Here is a 23,968-nt window from a genome sequence, read left to right as displayed (position 1 = left end):
AATATAGTAATCCTAGAAAACACACAACTTCTGTTCAATCATTTACCTACTTCATTTCCCTGCCCAATTCAGAAAGCGCCATCAAATCACGGGTTCAAGTTTAGGAAAATAGATCCAGTCTCAGACAAAACTACATTGTTATATTGGATCTTGCTGTAAGACTAAATTCATATTTCCTCTTAAGTTTACTTGTTATTCTTCCTAACTATTTCAATATTTCGTTTGTTTACAATATAGCAAAGCACATTACACCTCGCAAGTTTCTGTGCAAAGTAGCATTGCTACTTGTCATTACATATCATACTGACTTCATGATGCATGTAGAAGGAACCAAAGTCAGTGAAAGCTTTGACCTGTTCCAATACTAAGATAACGCTTACAAGAATTAAAAAATGTATCGCTTAAAATGTCAAGTAATGGAATATGACTGGGGCAGGGTTGGTAACAACTCTCTAGCCGCTCAGTTCGCAAAGAATGGAAGTGGATTTGAAGTAAACGAAGAGAAACCATACGCAGAGGTAATTTGTTAACTTCTCTTTTCATTAAACGCTAACGAAAATAGCTATGGATGGGTTCTTATCCTTCTTGTCCTTCAACGGTGATTCAGACTGGCCAAAGTCTTGATAAAATATTGACGCCAGAAACCATGGGACAAAAAATCTATGAGAAGTATGGTAACCAACTACCTTTTCTGTTCAAGGTCCTTTCTATCGATAAGGTGCTCTCATTGCAAGCTCATCCTGATAAAAAGCTTGCAAAAGAATTGCATGCCAACGACCCCGAAAACTATAAGGACGATAATCACAAACCTGAAATGGCGCTTGCTTTGACTCAATTTCAAGGCCTCTGTGGATTCCGTCAAGGAGAACAGATTGTTTCCTTTTTAAAAAACATCCCTCCTTTGCGCGAATTTGTTGGAGAGGAGGCTGCTGTGGAATTTGAAAAGGAATACAAGAAAAACGAGAAAGATGCTCTTCGTAAGTTATTCGATGTTATGATGAATAATGATAATGATAAACTCGAAAAATATGCTCCTAAACTTGTCCAATTTGCCAAGGATACTGATGAAGATTTTGGAGGAAAGCCATTTGGTGGTCATGATTTGAGTGCATTGATACTTCGTCTCAATAGTCAATATCCCAACGATATTGGTCTTTTTATTACGCTTATTTTGAACCATGTAGATCTAAAACCAGGAGAGTCCATCTTCCTTCGTGCATTGGATCCTCATGCTTATATTGCTGGTAATATTATAGAATGTATGGCTTCCAGTGACAACGTCATCCGTTCGGGATTCACTTCCAAATTCAAGGACAAGGGCACATTGATCAAATCTTTAACTTACGAAACCGGTACTGCTGACGATCAACTTACACGCCCTGTTCCGTTTCCCAAAGCTCACGGTACTGGTAAAACAGTTGTCTACAAGCCTCCTATTGAAGAATTCAATATCCTTCAAACTACCCTTGCTCCTGAACAAAGTCAAACTATACGCGACATAACTGGTCCTAGCATTCTCATCGTTGTAGAAGGTAACGGTCTTCTTAAAGGTGAAAATGGAGATACAGCTTCAATTTCCCCCGGTTTCGTGTTCTTTATCTCCGCGAACTATCCATTAACAATTTCATCGTCTTCCAAAACGTTGATAGTTTATCAAGCGTATTGCGAATAAGCACTTTATTCTCAATAAAGGTTTTTACAACTCGGCAGACGATGTATCATGATCTTTCTACTACTCTGCCTTCTACTTTGTGTTATTTTGTTACTTTTTCCTACTAAAAAAAAAAAAAAAAAAAAACCAAAAAACCAAAAATAAAATAAAAACAAAATTTTTTTGTATTAATTAATTAGTTAAAAAATGCAAAAAACAAAACCAAAAAATGCAAAAAGTCATCAAACAATGCAAAGTCGTAATTTATCTTTTTTATATATGCTTTTGTAAGATTTTGATATTTTCATAAAAAGCAATAAAAACACAAATAATTATAGATTTTTTCAGATTTTTCAGAAGCGATGAGGATTGCGAACTAAGCTTAGTACTACTAAGTTTAGTTATACAATTCGAAGTAAGCACCACCACCAGTAACGGAAACGGTACAACCATCGGAACTGGCGCCACTTCCGTGGAAGGAACCGTTCTCGTACTTGCAGTCGTGGCTAAGAGTACCACCATCAGCCTTGATGGTAATCTTGTAGTCAACATTGGCCTGGGAGTTCAAGGGGTTCTTAGACATGGACAACCACATCTTACCATCGGTGTAACCGGAACCGAAGTTCAAAGGAGCCCAGTTTCCGTAGTCATCACCTTGGTTACCCCAGACACAAGCGTCTTGGGCAGACTTACCAGACTTGTTGACATAGTATTGAGCAGAGGTCTTCTTGTTACCCCAGTTGTAGTAGTTGTCTTCGTCAACAACAGAAAGGGGTTGTTGAGAACCGGAGCCAATGTCGGTAGGAACGTTCATGTTCTCAGTACCGGGGTAGTCAGTACGGCAGATGGCAACGTTAGAGCCCAAAGTGTTCTTGACATAAGCATTGCCATGACTGTTCTCACAAAGGTTGTTGGAGTTCTTTTGGGTCTTGTAGAGTTTGCCATTCTTACAGTACAAACCACCGACAGATTCACCATTTGAGGGTTGGTTAGAAGGCCATTGTGTCTTGGACATACCAGGCTTGCAAGCGTAAGAGCAGTAGGTATTGTCTTCGCAAGTGGAAGCAGTACCAAACTTGCCGTCGTTCTTTTGAACGCCGCTCCAACCACCGAAGCCTAAGTAGTCAAGTTTAACAACGCCATCTTGGTCCTCAGGGAAATGAGAACAATCGTAGACACCGTCTGGGAATCCACCACCATCTCTCTTAATGGTAGATTGATTGTGATGACGGTGACCTTGGACATTTCCAACTGGGATAGCTGAAGCCAAAGGAACGAGAGAAATGGCAGATACAAGTAATTTGCTGAAAAGCATTTTGACTTGAAAAGATCAACGAAGATATAAAGATGGATATAACTTTAGAAAAAGAATGGAATCTGGTATCAAGACTCGTCGATCGATTTGTCTAGTACACAGAACAGAACAGAGATCCCTCAACTATTTATAACATTTCAAAGCCTAACAATCTGTCTTTTTCTCTAGTATTCGTGGCAATTGCCACTTAATAATACGAGAAGCCTGTCAAATTGCTTTTTCTTGACGATCCATATTACTATTTGTTTGGTCCCGAGACGGGGCAAGCAAAAACCTTCCAATTAGACTAAGCCCCCCTTTCGGTCCTTCGCCTTTTTTTTTGATTGGCCATTTCAGCCCTTTGCCCCAAGTAATTAGCGAATCGGGGGAAAGATACTTAAAAAAATTTCAGGGAGACAATGAGGCGCCGCTAAATACATAATAGGATGAGGCAAAATTAGACAAACTGGCAAATGCGACTTTTTGTTCTTGGGCTTTCCATCATTGGTATAGTCGCCTTTTTTTCTAGTTGGTTATAGTTAATCTTCTAGAGAAACATAATGGATCTTTACTTGAATAATGATGAGTCCCTGGCGAAAGAAAAGTCATCTTAGGGACCAAAAGAGTATCATATTACAGGACGCTAATATAATAAAAAGTGCAAAATGATTTGTGATATGTGAGAAATTTTTTGTTCATTGATATTCTTTCTTTGTTATTCATTATATGAAACAATACACTGAATTCCATTTGCTTTATGACTCTATTCTCGAATATACGATGTCGCGTATGAAGAACAACTTGCCATAATGACACACAAAACCAAAAAGTCAAGGGAGAACTGAGAGCGATAGATCGGTCGCGCATTTTTTTTTTCATGATTTTATTGAGGAAACAAAAAGAAAAAAAGAATAATAGAGAAAGACTATTGACGCCTAGAATCCCATCTAAGGCTCAGCTCATCTGTCCGTTAGTCGCGAACCCTGCAAAATGAAAATTTATTGACTCATAATATGTCCCCGTTGACGTTTGCATAGGAAGAAAACAAATAAAGACGTGGTTTTGCTTGCCGCTTGTTGGATAACGGCAGTTAAGGACTTCATAAGAAGAGTGATTTTTAATAAAAAATGACAGGAACAGAAAAAGATGAGTTTTTGCGATGCTAATGAAATCATCTACATTCTTCGATTCTTTCAACATCAATTTCCCTTATTTCCTTTTTCTTATTAAGTTTCTAATTTCTTTGTTTCTAGCCTAGTTCCTAGTATACTACAAAAAAGTCTTCTACGTAGGATGTATATGTGCATTTGTTGCTTCCTTCTTACGTAGGGCGGAAATAGAAACATTCTTTTCAGTCTTCTTCATTAAAAGAGCAATGCATATTTAAAACAGTATCGCCAATTTATTTCAACAATAAATACAAATGGCCATTGGTCTTTTCAATTTATTTCTAAACTTACATACTTTAGTATCCTTTTATTCAATATCCTCTTAAGGTTTTGTAGCACTCGTTACTTTTGGTAACAGTTGAGCTTCCCTATAGTTAATCAAAGGATAGACTGTTGCTACCAACCAAAGGGACCACCCACCGTACAATAAGCAATAAAGAGTTCAGAAATTTCTGGTGCGAGTGTATTCTTTTTGTAAAGTTTCCGTTTTTATACTTATGTTTGGAAGCCCTCTGCTTTTATAAGACAGAAATTTAGAAAGCTTCTACAAACGTTTCCTGTTGTTAATTCGTATCGCTTGTCCTTAGAAACGTTGTAACTTCCGAAGTGTAGTTACTTTCTCTTCATGGAGATCTGGAATTCAAAGACATATTCTTCTACTGAGTTTGATGATCTAGCTATTCAAGTTTCCAACCCTTCAACAGCGAAAACCATAACGCGTACACCTTCTGTAGAGTCAATGAGCATTCCTTCTTTTGATAATGAAAATGCAAAGGTAGAAGATGCTCGCCAAAATCCTAGTAATCAATTCGAGGATTCTTTAACAGCTCCTTTGCAAATTTGCATAGCTTCCAATGAAAAAGTCTGGACTTTTACGGAAAACAAAGAATGTTCAGATAATGAAAACTTGAAAGCTCTCGAACAGGTGTTAGAGGACTCAGGTGCTGCTGATTTAAATCGCATACAGTTTCCAACCCCGAAATCAGTTAAACGATCGGCAGAACCCCAAACGATCCAAGCTGCTCATAAAAAACGTGCTATTTCATCTTTTTCTTTAGAAAAGAACAACTCTTCTAATCAAAACCTTTATGACAAAGTCGACTATTTCAAAGAGGCCTCCAGCTCTCCCGTGTATAATAGCCAGCAATCCTCAAGTACTTCTACGATCGCAGATGATGAAATCCGAGATGAAAGTAGCTCTTCTATGCAGCCTTTAGGTACTGAGCGTATTTCTACATCCTCTCCATCCTTTCAGTCGGTTAAACCAAACTCAACTATTCACAAATCCCCCAATGTATTTCTAAAAGAGAAAAATAAAGAAATTGATTCTGTTTTACACCTTGATAATATCATCAATACCTTTGAATCACTCCCTCAACCCGTTCAATATTACTTACTTTCTCATCTTTTGAAGAAATCGAGTAAGCATGCTCTGCAAATGATTTCGGAATTTTTGATTCCTGTCTTCAAAAAGGATTTCCTTTCAGACTTCCCTCCGGAAATCAGCCGTATAGTGCTCAGCTACCTCGATGCTTCCTCTCTTTGTGCCGTTTCCAAAGTTTGTCGGAGCTGGTCTCGAATGGTGTCCCACAGCGACGAATTTTGGAAAAATTTATTTATTCGAGAAGGATTTTATTGGGACTCTTATGATGATCAAATGAAAACCATTTGTTTGAAAAATTCTCTCTCTAGTTGTATTACCATGAAGAAAATATACTTACGACACTACCACCTTCGAAAACGTTGGATGGATGCTCCAAAGAAAATTAAACACTACTCCTTTCCAGTACATGGTGTTGATCTAATTACGAAAGTTCAATTTGACGATGATAAAATTGTTGTAAGCACATGTAGCCCCAATATAAACGTATACAGCACAAAAACGGGCGCTTTGATTCGAAGTTTAGAGGAACATGAAGGTCAAGTTTGGACATTTGAGTATGTTGGTGATACTTTGGTTACTGGCTCAACCGATAGAACTATACGTGTATGGGATTTGCGTACGGGAGAATGTAAACAAGTGTTTCATGGACATAGATCCACCATTCGTTGCATTAAAATCGTCTGCAAAAATAATAGAAATGCTGATACTTCGGATAAAGCTAATAATTCTGATTCATTAATGCCACCTTATGTAGTATCTAGTTCTCGCGATTGCACAATTCGTCTATGGAGACTACCTGACCTCAATGATCCTCCTTTTATGAACCAAAGAGAAAACAGCGAAGAGAATGAACAGTCTCCAACTTCAAATAATCCTTACTATTTACGAACGCTCAGGGGTCATACGGATTCTATTAGAGAAGTAGCCTGTGAAGGCGACACAATTGTAAGTGCAAGTTATGATGGTACAGTGCGTATTTGGAGGGCTTCCACTGGTGCATGTTTACATGTTTTGCGTGGACATCTCGGTCGAGTCTATAGTGTTGCCATTGATAGTACTGGGAAGCGCTGTATGAGTGCGGGTCTCGATGCTAAAATACGAATTTGGGATGTAGAAACGGGTGCACTAATACGAACCCTTAACGGGCACTCAAGCTTGGTTAGTCAGGTAACTTTGAAAAATGATTATCTTGTCTCAGCTTCAGCTTCTCCTGATAACTCCTTACGAGTATGGGATACAAAGTCTGAGAAATGTCTCTGTGTTCTGAAATGCCCAATTGGTCATATTTTTTTTCAGCATGACGAAAACAAGATTATTAGTGGTAGTAAGAATAAGCTACAACTGTGGGATATCCGAAGTGGTAAATTAGTTCGTGATTTGTTGACAGAGTTGGATTCAATATGGCAAGTTGGCTACAACGAGAATATCTGTGTAGCTGCTGTCTTGCGAGATAATCGGTTTTGGATTGATGTGTTAGATTTCGCTGCATCGTCTAGTTCCTCTTGAAGACATGTGAAAAGATGGAACACTAATTTTTCATTCTCTAGTGGATATGAATTAATTATTTTTAGCGAAGGTTTCTTCCCGGTTTGCAAGTTATGTCTAAGTTTGCAAATTTTCCCATGATGATATATTTAATGTCATTTTATTGAGGTTATCTCTTTACTATGAAGGCTTCTTCATGTTTACAAATGCCAAGCAGGAACCAAGTTTATAGTTACAAACTGGGAATGCCCAGCGGTCTTCGGGTAATAACTTGTAAAACTGATAGTGTCTTCAATCATCCTTTCTAAACAGAAATAGAAAGCATGTACGTTCGATTTGTTTAAGGAGGTATAGAAACCTTAATATTGGTACCGCTAAATCGAGAGTTTTATTAGCTGTTGCTGACCGCTTCATGATACATATTTATATATATGATTAATGCACGTTTTCTATACTTGATTCTCAATCTCTTATGCGATGCAAAAGCTCCATGGAAAACGCATTTATATTATGTTATCTTGACTATACATTTAATGAATGATACTTTTACAATTGTGAACAGCGGACATGACACTGTCCTTTGAGAATGAATGGGCTACGGAGTAAACAATGATAGAATGTTATAGGAATGGGTAGGGAGGAAAAATGATCTTCCTATAAATTCACTATGTTGTTGAAAGTGAGGTCTACCAACAAGTATTAAGCTGATTCAAGATTGCTGCTGATGTCGTTGCTATCTTATTAACTATGACTACTGTAATCTATAAATTACTAGACCAATTCTCCCATTGAATTTCAAATAAGTTTAACTTATCTTCGTTCATGGGGATGGAATATCGATATTATTCATTCTTCCTTGCGTAAGTCTCATCTTTTGTTTACTATTTATAATACTTAAATCCGTTAGTATAATAGTAGATACATATAACTCAATATAATGCTCATAAGCTAATAAATTATTTGCTGTGACGCGTGTAAATGCAGGACAGGACGACTACGCCAACGAAACTATTCAAGATATCGTACTAAAATGATTACGAGCGATTTATAATGCGAACTTGCATGTGCGAACATGAACCCTTAGCCACTTTACATAAATTATGGAGTCAATAAAAGAAGCTACGCCAGATAATATTTTAAGCATGAAAGATCTTTTTTTACTAGCAGTTTCTATGATCTGCTATTCAAGGTAAATCGCGTTGTAATTGACGCGCTGTAGACTTCTGATGAGAACAATGAACTAATTCAGAAAGGAATTCTTTCCATGAAAACGTGTATGAAACAATTGAGAATTTAGAGGATGGTTTATTTGAAAAAAAAGACGCGTTCTTACATACAATTCCTATTGTACGCATTCGGGAAGGGATTGATTCAAATGCAGACAAATTTTTAGAAAACATTGTAAGTTCGCGTTTATACTATTTAGCTAAACAAACAGAAACTATATATTCATCCTTTTATTCTTTCAAAGAGTCAGTTTACTGCGTACCTTGTTTTTTCTACCAAGGGACTTTCAGAATCAAGTATTGAAACAGAACATATTGACAAAGTTTACGCTTTTGAAATGAGTACAGATGGAAAGTTACTTAATTTAAACATTGAAAAATCTGTTAAACCATTCTTGTTGAGACTTTTACGGGACTTACAGTCTGAAACGAAAGCAGAAGGTAATTAAATGTGATGGAAACTTTAACTAACAAATAAGCAGAATCAAACTCAGAAAAAAAATTTATTCAAATAATGACTCAAACAAATTCCGTTTCTCTAAATCGAACGAAATTGGATCCTCGTCTAACAATTGAACAAGATAAAACCATTGCATCCCTTGTGGGTACCCATACCAAAGGTTTAAAGAATCTCACGTCAATTACATTGGAAGGACAGTCGTAAGTAAACATTAACACATGTAAGAGATTCTAACTGTGGTATAGTCTTGCTGTCTTGCATGATGGAGGATTCCAGAATGACGACCGTATCAGCATTGATGATAATATGATGGAACAAGAACTCGATGACATTGAAGTTCCAATTACCGCGTCTCAGGTGAAGATTGATTCTGAATTGGAGGCATTTTTGCAACCGGCGTACAATACTCAACCTATAGAATTAACCCAACCTTTGGAGCCCGAAATGGAAGAAGCTGAAAAACAACTTGAGACAAGTCTTCCAAAAACTGGTCTACGAGAGATTAAAAATCAAAATACTGATCTAAAGAAAGGAGATATATCTACAACTAAACCAAAGGCGATATCTTCAAAAAAGATGCCAGATGAAGCAAACCGTATAAGTTGCGAATGTGGTGACACCAGCGAAGAGCTGGATATGGTAAGTATAATAAAGAGCACATTATTATTTTAACACTCTACAGTTTGAATGTGATTCTTGTAACGGATGGATTCATTGCTGCTGCTATGGATTTGAAAGTGACAGCGATCCTCGTCAGCCCAGTACTTTACTTTGTTATACGTGCCTTCTAAGTGAATCCGAACCTCAATTGTATGAAAGGATGACGGTCCTCACAGTTTATCGGCGCGCAATCCAATTTTCTTGGGTATTCGGTTACGAAGGAACACAAAAACTAGCAAAGAGATTAAGTATGCAAAAAACTCCAGACTACCTGAAGTTTCTAGTTCTGTATTAACAAAAATGATAGATTGTAATCTTCCAGATGCAAGAAGAATTGAGTCAAGGATGATTCATGAAGGAATCCTGAATAATGAAAAAGGAAAAAGGAGTTCAGCTCAAATTGTCAAAACTCCAGAGATGGTTGATTATTTAAAAGATAAGTATTTCTCACCTTCGCGATGGATCGCCCATTTGAACTTCAAGAACTATCGCAGAGAAAATAGACCGGTGTATATGAAATCGTTCCTTTCTTTACCCGTTGGTAAAGCAACGAATTCAAGAAGAAAGCGGATTAAACTTACAAATGACGATGGATCGTCGTCAATGAAACCTCTTCGAATATAGATCTTCAAATTCTCCTAAAACATTTTAATGGTCTTTGCTATTGTTTATATTTTTATTTGTTTCTATTGTATTTATCTAAAACATAATACTTATTTACTGAAGAGTAGAAATCAATTCATTATTTTAGGTAAATTTTTTTATGGTGGATTACGGTAAGTAGGTTTTCGGCACCACTTCTATAATCCCGTATTTTTTTGCATACCAAACAGAAGCTTTTCTTTACCATTGTATTCCTACAAAAAAGCCTTTTCCAGGCTCCAAAGGACAGAATTCTTTCCCAAGTATAAAAACTAAATAGATTGAAAATGACTACAGACTGTCCTCCTACCATTGCTTTAAGAAAGACTACGAAACTCGACAAAGATCAATCATTAAACTTTTTAGAAGGATACGTTCGAAAGATTGAGCAATTTCAAGATGAGAAGTCAGGAAGCGAAAGCGTTTTATCACAATTGACTCGAGTTTTAATGTATCTGAGAGGTGAAGATGTACCTCTCCTTGCTAGCAATCCAGTCAACGAGATTCCATCAACGAAAGAAGTCGACGAAGAAACACCTAGCAAACAAGAAGAAGCACCTTCAAAGAAACATAGTCGTGAAGAAGATACATCTGCCTTATCAAAAGAGGAGCGTAAACGTTTGAAGAAAGAGCAGAAGAAGTTAGCACGAAGAGAGAAGGAAGAATCTCGTAAAGCAGGTCAAGAAAAAGAACAAAAAGAAGATGAAAATAATCAAGATGATGATTAATCTCGTCTCTTCTTCGGCTCATCAGGGTTCACCGGTAGTGTGGTAAACTGTTCTGCTTAAAAAATATATTATTTACTGGTTTTGGGATGCTGCTCATATTTTGACTTGTATTAGAACAAAATAGAATTTTTTTATTATTATTTCATATTTCATAAAAGTTCAGTTGCCATTTTCAGAGCTGTAACATTGTTACTGTTCCGAGCCGATGAACGTTAATAAAGGGACCTGAATACCATTACAAAAGGACTCAGTAAAAATACATTTCTGGAAGTCGCTGACAGTTAAGAAAAGTAACTTTCGCCTGCAAACTCACTTACTAATTCAAACCTTTTCTTCACTTTAATACCTTCTTCAAGCTAGTATTCTCTAATTCTCATAGATTTATTATGTCCTTGCTTGTACAATATGTGTGACTTGGATAATAATAACTGAAATGTACCCTCCATGATTGTGAAACCGAAACGAACTTGATAAGAATAAAGTAGTCGAGTGAACTACCGTAAAGGGAATGATGGATGTATCAAAGCGAAAAGTAGTTGCCTGTGCCTTCATGGGTTTACGATTAGCAAATATCTCGGAGGGAAAGGGCATTAAAGTAAACTTTTTGAATGCCTTTTGAAGGTCAATTTTTTTAAAACAAAATGAATTATCCATTTGTATACGACACAATACTATGGATCCTGTCAAGTAAGTTGAAAAATTACCATAAGCAGAATCCGATTACGGAGATTGTTCAAGTGCACTGATTTAGCTAACAGCTGTTTTAGTATTAATTGATTTTTTTTTCCGGGAAGTGAAAACCAGAGGTGCTTTTCGAGTACCTAGAAAGGGACCTATTATTTTGGTTGCTGCCCCTCATGCCAACCAGGTTAGTAAAACGGGTCTTTTTTGAATTCAATTGTGTTATTAACTTTTATTAGTTTGTCGATCCTTTGATTTTGATGCTTCAATTACGGCGAGAAGTGAATCGTCGAACATCGACATTAGTTGCTGCTAAAAGCCACCGACAAAAAATTATTGGTATCTTTTCAAGAGCTTTCGGTGCAATTCCAGTTGAACGTGCGCAAGATTTAGCTAAGCGTGGTAAAGGGAAAATTTATGTTGTACCTGACGGGGACCAAAGCGAGATTCATGGTATAGATACAGAGTTTACAAATCATCGTCTTGGCGATACTATTATACTTCCAAACAATTCTGGAAGCACGCATATCGCCTCCATTGAAAGTGACACCTTAATACGTGTTAAACGTGAGTTCCGTGAGGAAGCTGCTGTACGTATGCTCCACTCACCTGAGGGTTGCACGTATAAAGTGGCTCCTGAAGTTAATCAAGCAACGGTATTTGATAAAGTTAGACAACGTCTCGTCGAAGGTGCTTGTATTGCGATCTTTCCAGAAGGTGGCTCACATGACCGTCCTGAAATGCTTCCTTTGAAAGCAGGCGTCGCCATTATGGCCCTCGAAACCCTTTCTCAAAATCCAGACTGCGGCCTCCAAATAGTTTCTTGTGGTATGAATTACTTTCACCCACATCGCTTCCGTTCACGAGCTGTCTTAGAGTTTGGCTCTCCCTTATCCATCCCTGAAAAGGATGTCCAGCTCTACAAAGATGGTAAACGCCGTGAGGCTATACAAAATGTGCTGGATATGATTTATGGCTCATTGTTATCTGTAACTGTGCAGACTCCCGATTATGAAACTTTGATGGTTATCCAAGCTTGTCGCCGGTTGTACAAGCCAGCTCATGTACAGCTATCATTACCAAAAGTGGTCGATTTGAATCGAAAATTGATCACTGGATATAATCATTTTAAAAAAGATCCTCGAGTAATACGTTTGCATGATCGGATTCTGCTTTATAACCGCCAGTTATATCGTCTAGGAATTCGCGATCATCAAGTACAAGGCCTTCGCTATTCCCGTCTTCTGATCTTATACAAATTGGTTTATAGCTGTTGCAAGCTTTTTTTGCTAGCTCTCGGTGCCTTGCCGGGTGCTATCCTTTTCTCTCCCGTCTTTATTGCCGCTAAACGAATTAGTGTTCGTAAAGCCGAAGAAGCACTGAGGGGGTCTTCTGTCAAAATCCAGGGTCGAGATATCTTAGCAACCTGGAAATTACTGGTGGCTTTGGGAATGACCCCGATCTTGTATTCGTTTTATGCTATGCTTTGTTGTTATTTCATTTACTCGTATAAGTTAATCCCACATTCGAGTATATTTGTTTATGCAATTCCTATAATTTCTTCAATCTTGTTTCCTATGGTAACTTATGCGGCCTTACGCTTTGGCGAAGTCGCTGTTGACATATACAAGTCCATTCGACCGCTTTTCCTGGCGTTAATACCGTCTAAAGCAAATGCTGTGTACATTTTACAACATGAACGAGAAGAACTTGTTGCTGAAGTCACGGACGTAATTAACAAATTAGGACCGGAATTGTTTCCAGATTTTGATGTCCATCGCCTTGTTCCTGAAAGACAAGAACATCCTTCAAGATATACTCGTCGTCTTAGTTCTTCTGTCGAATCTGATGTAGATAATCTATCCCAACTTCATGAAACAGAGATGAACCAAGAGGCTCTTATTCCGTCTCAAGGCGATGTATATTTATATTCACCTTATCCTCATGAAATGACCAGCTCTAGCACGGATGAGGAGACTGAAAATCATAATAAAGCATATCTTATTCGTAAAGCTTTGCGTGAGAGAATGGGGTTGCGCATGAGTCAAAAGAATGACTCTCGAGACTTTACTCCGGATGGCGTCTTTAGTGAATCTGATGACCAGTTAAGTGACTAATCATCGTGCGAAGGAAACGGAAAAGAAAAAGCGACCTTTTATTTTTTATTTGAAGAGTTTGCTTTATTACATTTCAGAGAGGGAGAAAGAAAAGTGCAGTAGTCATTCTTTACTCGATAAGAGCAATTTAATTACAGATGATAATATTTTTCAGTCTTAATTGTGATTTTCTTTTTTTCTCTTTTTGAAGTGACTAACTACTAATTCGAGATAATGTGTGCAGTAGTCAATACAGCTTAAAAAGCTGTGGAAGTGATGGTGTTTGATGAATTCGAACATATTCGTAAATTCAATTTGCAAGAATTGGTTTGACTATCACTTAATTTATAGAATCTTACTTTATGGTAATTTTATATGTCTAGTATAGGTTGGCAGTTGTTAGTTTATACGAATTTTAAATGAGTATTATTGTCTTTGCAATCTTCCAAGAAACAAACGAAGTATATTTACAAAACTTAGATAGATTGATAGTGAGTGAAATTGTATACAACATTGTACTCCAAAACTTTTCTGCCTTTCAAATTACAAGGCAAACGATTTCTTAGGCGGATGCCTAATTTTTCTTACGCTACATCTTAAAATCATACCTCAACATCATAAAGACTAGTAAATTGATTTAACATACTGAAGTATATAGAACTTAAACAAACACATATATGCAATCCAACAACAAAAATTTGTTTAAGAGTTCGGTATCAGAGTCATTAACTTCGACGGCTCCAATAGTGAGTAAAAATATCTACGATCAGACTCTCAATCGAATTCGTACTGCCGAAGTAAACTTGTCTTGCTTTGCCTTTTTATTTAGTGAATTGATCCAACGGATTCAGTCTCAGGTATCTGGTATTCAAGAATTTGAAGAGAAGTATGGATTACACTGGAAGAAATTCGTGCAATGCAGCTGACCACTTTTAATTTAGACTAAACGAACATGGTTATCGAGTCGGACAACGGTTAGTAGAGCTGGTCATATGGAGAGAACGAAATCCCAGACGTGAAATTCGAATCCTGAACATTCTTCAATACATCCATTCTACGTTATGGAAATACCTTTTTGGACGACATGCGGATTCCTTGGAAAAGTCGAAAGAAACTGAGGATGAGTGTAAGTTTAATGGCTTGAATAAAGCGCTTCATTTCTCTCTATAGTGATTATCTAACAGTCATAGACATGATCGTTGACAATAACCCATTGTTTAACAAATTTATTTCAGTGCCAAAGGAAATGAGTCAACTCAATTGTTGTGCTTATTTGGCTGGCATTGTAGAAGGTTTTCTGGACAGTGCACAATTCGTAAGTTTTCCCATCTGAGCCGGTTGGTCTTTCTATGCTTGATGTGAAAGTCTTATAATCTACTATAAATCTTTTAAAATGATTTATCCAAAGTCTAAGATATTATCTGACATATTGTTTTTCCAGCCAGAGGCATCAAGCCAGTCAGTTGTCCGTTCTGCCACTTCTGTTCTCATTTATTATATTTGTATACTAACTGTTATTTTAGCCTTGTAAAGCTTCAGCACATACTGTCCCACTCGCTCAACACACTCAAAGAACCGTTATCCTCATCAAACTTAACGCTTCGGTCTTGGCTAGGGAAGAGATCCTTGGGTGAAATTTTGGAACCCACAGGTATAATGAACCAGATACTTAGACAAGAGAATACTCAGGAAAGAAAATAATGAAAGTAGAATGAACAATTCGTTTGGATTTTATAACTGAGGGTTTTGTTTATTAATATTACGAACTTAAATTTATCTTGTGGTTAATTTGCATAACGATGTACAATGTTTCTCCGTATTCTACTTTCTCTCTAGAGATCCAATTTAATTAGAAAGGTACGTCCTTCCTTTCAACGAGGAAAACCAACAGAGCAAAGCAAGATTCATTGATTATACGATATCTTAAAGCAATCTGAAGTATTTTAGTCCTAGGAAATATATCATTCTCTCAATATTCACGAAAGCTGATTATCTTCCTTTATCTCAGAATTTCCAGCCCGGTAAAACCCTGTTGGTAGTTTTATTTCATGTTCTTAACGCATTAGAAATTTTTAATTTATTTTATTCTTATATATTGGTTTTCTAATGCGGTTTGAACAATACCTATCTAAGATTTGCTTCAAGCTAGGAAATCCTGCCCGATATCCTCGATATAGAACGGGATTACGGAGACCAAATTTGCATTTCCAATCGCCAAGCTTATTATCACTCTCTGGATTTCATCCATTTCGCGCATACAGTATCTTTAAAGGACCTGGAGCGTTGAAAGGTAACTCCCTACCTACCGTGAATATACCTAGATTTCTGTCGTTTTCATCTATTCCAAAAGCCATTATCCGCTCTTTAAGGTTACCAGTTGCTGGGTTCTCTTTAGTTGCTGGCGGTGTTGCTTACGTTGGTGCTCAGGTACAGCGCGCTTCTGATTATACAAAAGATGTATTTGACAGAGCATTTAATGTTGTTGACACAGCTTGGGATAAGACAAGAGGTGTAGTAAATGATGCTACTTCCATAAACTTACCTGAAATTCATATGCCTGGATGGATGGAGAAGATTCTTCGTCTTGACGAAGAGAGTGTCGAGAAACGTCGCCAAATGCAGTTAAGGAAAACTTTAGAAAAAGAAAATCAAGCAGAGAATGAATCGAGTAGTTCTGGAGGCGATGACAATCCTGCAGGCGTTGTAGTTGGTCTTACTGGGGCTGTTGCTTCCAATCTGACAAATGATGATGAAAACAGTTACGAAAAATTAAATGAAGATGAAAAACAAAGATTAGCGCAAGAGTCTAAAGATGACCGTATGATGATATTTACAAAAAAGATGATTGAAATCCGAAACATTCTACACGACATTCAAGATGATAATAGTCATATCACGCTTCCAAGCATTGTTGTTGTAGGGTCCCAAAGTAGTGGAAAAAGCAGTGTTTTAGAAGCTATTGTGGGACATGAGTTTCTACCTAAAGGTTCTAACATGGTAACGAGAAGACCCATTGAGCTTACATTGGTTCATTCTAAAGAAACTACGACTCCTTATTGTGAGTTTAATGGCTTCCAATTTGGTCAAATTACTGATTTCACGAAAGTTCAACAAATTTTGACGGACTTAAACATGGCTATACCTCCTCGTCAAGGTGTAAACGATGACCCAATTCGTCTTACCATTTGTGCTTCACATATTCCAAATCTTTCACTTATTGATCTACCCGGTTATATCCAAATTCATTCGTCTGATCAACCAGTGGATTTAGACGACAAGATCGCTAGTTTGTGTGACAAATATATCCAAGAGCCAAACATAATTTTAGCAGTTTGTGCAGCAGATGTTGACCTTGCAAATTCAACTGCCTTAAAAGCTAGTCGACGTGTTGATCCTTTGGGTTTGCGGACAATTGGTGTGATAACAAAGATGGATCTTATTCCTCCCGAAAAAGCTGTTTCTATCCTACGTAATGAGCATTATCCATTGCACTATGGGTACATTGGTGTCATATCTAAAGTACCCCAATTGAGTATGTGGTCACGGAATCAAAATCTAACAGATATCGTGAGCTCTCGGGAAAGGTCTTATTTCTCTGCTCATCCTGAATTTCGCGAGCTTCCAGTTTTGCCTATGTTAGGAATCCAAAATCTTCGCAAAAATTTGATTCATGTACTTGAGTACACAATGTCAAAGAATTTACAATATACTGCTGACTCTATACGGTCAGAGTTGGATGATTGTAGTTACCAATATAAAGTTCAATACAACGATCGCCTTTTAACCGCAGAATCTTATATTGCCGAAAACCTTGATGTTTTAAAAGCTGCATTTAAGGAACTGTCGCAGAAACTTGACAAAAATGAGGTTCGTGCATTGCTTAAGGAAACCCTGAACGAAAAAATTTTAGACTTGCTGGCTGAAAGATATTGGATGGATCAAAACATTCTGGACTGGACTAAGCAATCTAGAACTGTTGATGAACATTGGCAGTATAAGTTGGATAGTTGCGTTTCTATGCTGACACGCATGGGTTTGGGTAGGGTATCTACATTGCAGGTTACAGAGCTGCTTTCAAAAAAGATCGAGGAGATTTCTAAACAAAGTCCTTTTGGGGAACATCCTGGTGCCTTGCAGTATATTTTGAATGCTACTCAAGACATTTTACGCAGAAGATATCATAATACCTCTGAACAGGTAGAAAATTGTGTGAAGCCATATAAATTTGAAGTCGAAATAGATGATGAAGAATGGAAGGCGAGTCGTTCAGAAGCCCTCGTACTCATACAGAAAGAACTTAGTTTATGTCAAGCGGCAGAAGAGAAAATTAAAAAGGCTCTGGGCTCTAAAAGATTATCACAAATACTTGACTTCTTAGATTCCCAAGCAAAATCTTCTGAACCATTACCGGTTGCTCATAGTGCAATATTGCTGGATCAAGGTCGATTGATGCAATACCTACAGATGCGAGAAACAATTTTGAAGCTACGTCTTTCGACTTTGAAGTCAAAGACTTGTAAATTGAAAGAGTCAAAGTATTTGTGTCCTGAAATTTTCCTTAATGCTGTTTCAAATAAACTAATAAACACAGCTGTATTATTTATTAACATCGAACTTCTTTCCGAGTTTTATTACCAATTTCCTAGAGAGTTAGATCAACGACTTATTCATTCTCTTACTTCTGATCAATTGGCGTCATTAGTGGACGAAAATCCTCGTGTAAAGTCTCAAATCCAGCTTCAGCGTAAAAAGCAAGCTTTGGAATTGGCCTTATTGAAAATTAATTCTCTCGCGATGCTAGAACGACAAACGGATACTGATTAATTACTGATTGAAGTATGTAACGGAAGTTGGATTATTTACGTCTCATTTATGATATTCTCTATATACGACAGCTTGTTATGCATTTGTATTTTTTTATTTATAGAATATATAATGGACACATGATCCAGAAGTATGTAAGTTGTAAATGGAGTAAGAACAAATCTCAATCTGAGTGATATCGTAAACGTCGTTTATTGACATGAATACTCAATTTTTATGATTGATATCTTTTTATATTTTTTAAAGCAATAAATAAATTGTACTAAAAGCGTGCAAGAGAACAAATTCATCTTGTGTACCAAACTAAATTATTCCATTTAAGTCCTTGAATTTTTTTGGAACCAACATAGACAAGTGTAATTTTTGACATTGCAATAAATAAAGAAATAAAGAAGTTACAGGCATCATATCCATAGCGGTATTTCGAAAACCAGTGAACAATATGTGTATTGACCATACACTATCAACAAGAATATTCACATAATATGATACGGAGCAATAAACATAAATAGCAACTGTAAAATAATGATAAACATAATATTTAACAAATAAATTAGCTTTAAACGGTTCATATTCTTATACCAGAAGCATCGATTATTTTATATCCGTATTAATAACTTCCTGAATATTTTGCTGACTGTTCAAAAATCTTTGCTCATCGTGCAAAAAACAGCATCTTAATCCATAGGGGCAGTAACCGTATAGCATAAAAGAGCGGCATGGTTCACTCTTGTATTTAGGATGACGAGGAGGCTCCTTCAATTCATCATCACCATGAGCAAACTGACATTTATTACCGTAGCGGCAATTACCAGTTGTTTGCCAGTTTTTGCACGGTTCAGTCTTATATAAAGCGCGTTTTCCAGTAGAAGTGGTAGAACCGTTATTACTTCCAGGAGTGGCAGCACGAGGACGTTGATTGGCAGCATTGTTGATATTGGTTTGCTTTAGTTGTTCAGGAGATGCTTGTTCTGGAAGAGCACCGGCTGAAAATTTTGAAGAGTTTAGAACAGGAGTACCGACGACAGGGGAAATTTGGTTTGAAAGAGCAGACGGTTGTGCACCGACGGTGGTGTTTATACTTGACTTTAAAGGAATTGACGGGATTGATCCAGAAGAATAAGATTGTCTGGATAAAACGGGTTTAGTGGTACGAACATTCGTCGATGACTTGGAAGGATAATACAACTTTGGTTTAGGATTGAAAACACGATCAACAGAATTTTGTGCAAAGGTAAACGAAGGATGAGAAGAAGCTTCACCCATTGAAACACCAGCCATGTTCATGGGATATGGCGTAGGCTTGGCATCATCATTCAAACTAGATGGTATAGGATGAAAATCTAAACCGGAACTACCCACACTACTTTTCGAGGGAAGGCTGTCTAAGGATGAAATAGGCGAAGGATAATCATTTAGATTACGGGAAGAAGAGTGCAAATAATTTGCAGAAGCATTGGGATTGAAGGATTGAGACCATGCATAACCCTGGGTATTGTTGGAAGTCAAGTGCCAAGGCCAGCCATCGGCATCAGGAGATTTAGGAGTACCAACATCCATAGAGCGATACTGGGGCATCACTGTTGAAGGAAAAGTCTCATCAGGAGAAAGGACGGTGTTGTTTGCGGGTTTTAAATTTCCCAATGTGTTTGCCGATTTGGAAAGTAAAGAAGAGCCATAGGTGTCCAAAAGTGAAGAACTAGTGGGTAAAGATGAAGTGTTTTGTAATGGAGTACTGTTTGGAAATCTTGGAATAGTCAATGGGTCAGTTTTGTAGTCATACGGAGGCCATTGACGAAATGTCAGTGGAACTTGGGGGCGAGACATGGGAGAGTAAACCATTTTTTTAAATAGAATGGGAAAACAACAATATAAAGGTTGAGGTACAATGAATTTCAGAGAAAGGTTTTCAATGGTATCAATATGCCGTACGTGCCTCGTCTAATAAAAAAAAATCAAAGAATACTTGGTAAAGCACTTGATGGAAAGTAAAAAAAAAAATAAAAATAAAAGATACCTAAAGTTTTTATGAAAAGTCAAAGAAAACGATAGACAACCTCTTTACAGTGGTAGAAAAGACAGAATAATTAAAAAATTAGGCACGTGGGGGGAAAAATAAAAGAGGTAGAGAATAAGAAAAAACGACTGACGATACTAGGAATTTCGGCGATTAGACAAAAGCGATGGTGTTTTGAGTTGCCAAAATCAAATATATAGCATACAAACGAAACAATCAAAAAGAACCGTCACCAGTAAGCCAAAAGGAAAAACGGGTGAAGAGGAAGGGTAAACAAAAAAAAGGATTAGGAAACAACAAAAAGATTTGAGTTTTTTTAAGGTAGTAAAGGTACCTGGAAAAGACACAATCAAAGGAAACCAAATTTGGAGGATGTGTATATAATGAAGTGTGGTATTGGTGTGGATTGAAAGTACGAATCCAGAAAAAGGACAACTATGGGAAACCTGTTTCAGAACCAGAGCCAGTAACAATTGAAAATGAAAAGGAATAGGAAAAGAAAAAGAAAATCAGGGAGGAAAAGAAAAGGACGTTTCCATGAAAAAATCAAAAGAGATAAATGATAGATAAGAATGCTGAAGAAGGGTAGGAATCTAACGATCGTTCAGAAAACACAAGATATAGTGCGTGAGCGTTTATGAGAGAGTGTGTCTGTGTACCTGTGTGGGAGTAAGAAAGTGGCAACAGGTAGTAAAAGCTAAAAGCACTATAGAGAGAGAGACAGAGACAGAGTAGAAAGAAGAGGAGGATATTGGAAAAAAAATAAAGAAGACCAAACGGCTCTACTAACCTTTTTCTTTTTTATAAAATGATGAAGCGAAGCAAAGATTGGTAAACAAGTTTCGTTTAAGATGAGAGAAGACTTGAAACCAAAACAAAAAAAAAAAAAAAAGAGATTAATAAGAAAAACAAAGTTATTGCAATGAACAGAGGGAAAAAAAAAGCGCGACAGAGCGGTTACAAGTAAGGAAGAAGGAACCGGCCCTTTTTAATAATACAAGTAAGGAACAACTCGAAAGAAAACCAAAACAAAATGAAAGCGATGAAATTAAATAATTTTAAAAAAAAAAATAAATAATAAAATGACGAAAACAACGGTTTTCTCTGTAAGTATAGGGCTTTCTTTAAATAGAAAAAAGTATAGAAAACGTTGTTGATATTGGGAAAGGGAAAAAACGAAGTAAGGACGGATTTGAGGAATTTGATACAAGCGACACGGGAAAGTAACAAGAATCAAGGATTAATTGGCTGGTGGTCTGGACAGATGGCTAGTACGATTTCTAACTCGATTATTCGTTAGGGAGGAGAAATTTTTAAAGTGTGGGGAAATGACATGAACCTCGATTAACAAAGTGTCGCAAAAAAGAGGGGAAGGGGAACCGGGAATCAGCAACCGAAAGCAACGTCAAACAACAAGGAAAACAAACAAGAAGAGAACGAGAGAGAAAAAAAAACAAGAGAAAACAGTGAGGAACAGTGAGAGAAAAGAGAATCGAAAGAGTCTGAAAATAAAAAAAAATAAAGAAAATAAATTGAACCAAAAAAAAAAAACAATGTTTGATGGTGTAAAAGGGTTTCAACAAGTGGGGCCGGAGATCGGATGAATCGGGTTGAAAGTGTGCGAGCGTGGGCCAATTATGAAGAGCGTGAGGATAGATATGGTGTTTAGGTTCCAAAGCCGTAGATAATAAATCCGTTGATGGCAACATCTGCTAGGAAAAAGATTGGGCAAAGAGATATAGCAGAAGGATTTGGAGGATGATGTTGATGATTCAGAAAGGTAAACAAAAAAAAAGAAGAAGGAAATAAACAAAGAAGGAAAAATAAAAAGAAACAAATAAAATAAATGAATGGATGGATGAATAAAGAAGGAAAGAAAAACCATTGTAGAGAAAAGAAGATTTTAATTCTAGTTTGTAATTGAAAGAAGGAGGAGATTGTATAGAATGGGTTTGGAATGGTTTATTGAAAGGAGAAAAAAAAGGAATTGGTTTTGGTTTGGTTTAGTTTAACTCGAGAGGAAAATGGAATTTCAAAAAGACCGGCTGTGTACACTAGGTAAGCTAAGAATAGCAATGTCATACTGTATGTTAGTAGGAGTAGGTAGAGGAAAGGATGAATGGTATATGTATGAAAGGGAATTGGCTCTTTTCGCATTCGCAGTCTCTTTTACTTTCAATTTCAATTTCAATTTCAATTTCATCTCATTTCATTTCCTGACTGATCTTTAGGATTGCTGTTTTTGGTTTACTCTTTATACTTTTTATACAAATTTCAATTTCTTTGTCTCAATTTCTACAACAAAAAAGAACCTCTCTGGTTGGTTTTCATTTCAAGTTTCTTTTATTCTCATCTTCTCTTATTTAATAGTTTGTATTTGTATGGGAGGAGAAATTCCCTCCAGATATTATCAACCAGTATGAAAGAGCGTTTCCTATTTCTTTCTTTTTTTTTTCCCTTGGCTATCGTTAAATGTTTGAAATAGGAGAAACGAATCATAATGCCCTTGCTCCACTCCACACTCTCTCCTATATACATACATACACACACATACACACACACTCTACCTATGTACGTTGGATGTAACTGAGCAGAATCGATACGACTACCAACCACCCCAGGCACATAAAAATAAAGCATTGCATTGTCTGTAGCTATGTATAAATGATGAAGATGATGAATGAATGAAGTAATAAAAAGAGACTCGAAAGAGTCTGCAAATAAAAAAAAATAGGAATTGCTCTTTCTTTTTTTTTCTTTTTTTATTTGCAGACTCTTTCGAGTCTCTTTTTATTCTCACTGTTCCTAACTGCTTTCTCTCTTCCTTGTAATGCTCACACCAAAAACAACGTTTATGACTTGATGCAGTCAATGCAACGTCTCTATGATTTCATTGTTGGAAACCCTTTTCGTTTCAAACGAGTTTGTAACCGAGACACATACTTACTCTAAAAAGTCTGGGGTTTTAATCAAAAATTGTATTTCCCCATTCAATTTTTTAATTTCCAATCTCAATTTCAAATTTCAAAAAAAAAACAAAATTCTTCACTACTACACTCATCCATCCACTCCACTCCCCTCCAGTTCATTCTGTATTCTTGGTCTTTCTCTGCTCCTACTCACCTCTCACTGTTCTTACTCTCTCTCTCTCTTTTCTTACGCTCTGCGTCGTTCTTTCGTTGCATCTCCTGCTCTCCTCTTTTGTGATGCTTCCTTTTCCCATCAACTCCGAAACCTCTGGTTTTTTTTTAGATGAAAAGCCATCATCTCAGTGGGGGATCTCACCCAATCATAAAACCATCAAACCATCAAACCATCACTAATTTTGTTTTCTATCTTTTTGTTTTTGTTTCTGTTTTTTATTTTTATTTTTGATGATATTACTTGAATAATATTGTTTTTTCCCTACTATTTTGTTGACTTTCTACAATTCTTTTTATTTTTATTTTTAATTTTCTTTTTCTCTTTCCATTGCTTTGTCATTCAATTCTCTCCTCCCCCCCCCCAAAAAGAAAAAAAATAATTTTAAAAAACCAATTATTATTATAAAAATAATTATAAAAAGAAAATAGAAAAAAAGAAAAAGAAAAAAAAAAAAAAGGTTTTTGACTTTCCGTTCCTTTGTCTTCATAGGCTTACCCCCCCTCCAGC

The 23,968-nt window shown here is 36.7% G+C and overlaps 11 protein-coding genes across 11 annotated transcripts; 8 read left to right on the top strand and 3 right to left on the bottom strand.

The window, feature by feature from the left end:
• Window positions 1-286: 286 nt before the first annotated feature.
• Window positions 287-1,921, top strand: SOCG_01279 (mannose-6-phosphate isomerase). Its single transcript, XM_013164234.1, has 2 exons — window positions 287-518; window positions 563-1,921. Exons 1-2 carry the CDS (start codon window positions 393-395, stop codon window positions 1,670-1,672), a joined length of 1,236 nt encoding a protein of 411 aa, XP_013019688.1. The 5' UTR covers window positions 287-392; the 3' UTR covers window positions 1,673-1,921.
• SOCG_01278 (beta-glucosidase Psu2) lies at window positions 1,814-3,241 on the bottom strand. The gene has a single exon (XM_013164233.1). The coding sequence runs from the start codon at window positions 2,964-2,966 to the stop codon at window positions 2,049-2,051; it is 918 nt and encodes a 305-aa protein (XP_013019687.1). The 5' UTR covers window positions 2,967-3,241; the 3' UTR covers window positions 1,814-2,048.
• Window positions 3,242-4,415: 1,174 nt separating this feature from the next.
• Window positions 4,416-8,025, top strand: SOCG_01277 (F-box/WD repeat protein Pop1). Its single transcript, XM_013164232.1, has one exon. It carries the CDS (start codon window positions 4,740-4,742, stop codon window positions 7,002-7,004), a length of 2,265 nt encoding a protein of 754 aa, XP_013019686.1. The 5' UTR covers window positions 4,416-4,739; the 3' UTR covers window positions 7,005-8,025.
• A 58-nt stretch (window positions 8,026-8,083) lies between these two features.
• Window positions 8,084-9,953, top strand: SOCG_01276 (linear element associated protein Hop1; the record flags this gene model as incomplete). Its single annotated transcript, XM_013164231.1, has 7 exons — window positions 8,084-8,172; window positions 8,237-8,384; window positions 8,422-8,650; window positions 8,692-8,869; window positions 8,915-9,308; window positions 9,352-9,577; window positions 9,637-9,953. 7 exons carry the CDS (start codon window positions 8,084-8,086, stop codon window positions 9,951-9,953), a joined length of 1,581 nt encoding a protein of 526 aa, XP_013019685.1.
• Window positions 9,954-10,157: 204 nt separating this feature from the next.
• On the top strand, window positions 10,158-10,911 carry SOCG_01275 (DNA-directed RNA polymerase I complex subunit Ker1). The gene has a single exon (XM_013164230.1). The coding sequence runs from the start codon at window positions 10,259-10,261 to the stop codon at window positions 10,697-10,699; it is 441 nt and encodes a 146-aa protein (XP_013019684.1). The 5' UTR covers window positions 10,158-10,258; the 3' UTR covers window positions 10,700-10,911.
• A 265-nt stretch (window positions 10,912-11,176) lies between these two features.
• SOCG_01274 (glycerol-3-phosphate O-acyltransferase) lies at window positions 11,177-13,934 on the top strand. The gene is made up of 3 exons (XM_013164229.1): window positions 11,177-11,386; window positions 11,467-11,567; window positions 11,620-13,934. The coding sequence occupies exons 1-3, from the start codon at window positions 11,341-11,343 to the stop codon at window positions 13,495-13,497; spliced, it is 2,025 nt and encodes a 674-aa protein (XP_013019683.1). The 5' UTR covers window positions 11,177-11,340; the 3' UTR covers window positions 13,498-13,934.
• Window positions 13,935-13,995: 61 nt separating this feature from the next.
• Window positions 13,996-15,399, top strand: SOCG_01273 (TRAPP complex subunit Trs31). Its single transcript, XM_013164228.1, has 4 exons — window positions 13,996-14,362; window positions 14,418-14,602; window positions 14,667-14,791; window positions 15,000-15,399. The coding sequence occupies exons 1-4, from the start codon at window positions 14,154-14,156 to the stop codon at window positions 15,108-15,110; spliced, it is 630 nt and encodes a 209-aa protein (XP_013019682.1). The 5' UTR covers window positions 13,996-14,153; the 3' UTR covers window positions 15,111-15,399.
• SOCG_01272 (GTPase Msp1) lies at window positions 15,336-18,551 on the top strand. Its single transcript, XM_013164227.1, has one exon. It carries the CDS (start codon window positions 15,583-15,585, stop codon window positions 18,298-18,300), a length of 2,718 nt encoding a protein of 905 aa, XP_013019681.1. The 5' UTR covers window positions 15,336-15,582; the 3' UTR covers window positions 18,301-18,551.
• A 343-nt stretch (window positions 18,552-18,894) lies between these two features.
• On the bottom strand, window positions 18,895-20,142 carry SOCG_01271 (uncharacterized protein; the record flags this gene model as incomplete). The annotated part of the gene is made up of 1 exon (XM_013164226.1): window positions 18,895-20,142. The coding sequence occupies one exon, from the start codon at window positions 20,140-20,142 to the stop codon at window positions 18,895-18,897; it is 1,248 nt and encodes a 415-aa protein (XP_013019680.1).
• A 1,235-nt stretch (window positions 20,143-21,377) lies between these two features.
• Window positions 21,378-22,708, bottom strand: SOCG_06307 (uncharacterized protein). The gene has a single exon (XM_013165396.1). It carries the CDS (start codon window positions 22,024-22,026, stop codon window positions 21,631-21,633), a length of 396 nt encoding a protein of 131 aa, XP_013020850.1. The 5' UTR covers window positions 22,027-22,708; the 3' UTR covers window positions 21,378-21,630.
• Window positions 21,853-23,726, top strand: SOCG_06306 (uncharacterized protein). Its single transcript, XM_013165395.1, has one exon. It carries the CDS (start codon window positions 23,202-23,204, stop codon window positions 23,571-23,573), a length of 372 nt encoding a protein of 123 aa, XP_013020849.1. The 5' UTR covers window positions 21,853-23,201; the 3' UTR covers window positions 23,574-23,726.
• Window positions 23,727-23,968: the final 242 nt, after the last annotated feature.

The sequence above is a fragment of the Schizosaccharomyces octosporus genome (genome assembly GCF_000150505.1).
Source record: "Schizosaccharomyces octosporus yFS286 unplaced genomic scaffold supercont6.3, whole genome shotgun sequence".
Lineage (NCBI taxonomy): Eukaryota > Fungi > Ascomycota > Schizosaccharomycetes > Schizosaccharomycetales > Schizosaccharomycetaceae > Schizosaccharomyces > Schizosaccharomyces octosporus.
The sequence above is the reverse complement of the archived record's forward strand: the minus strand, read 5'-3'. Positions and strand labels throughout refer to the sequence as shown.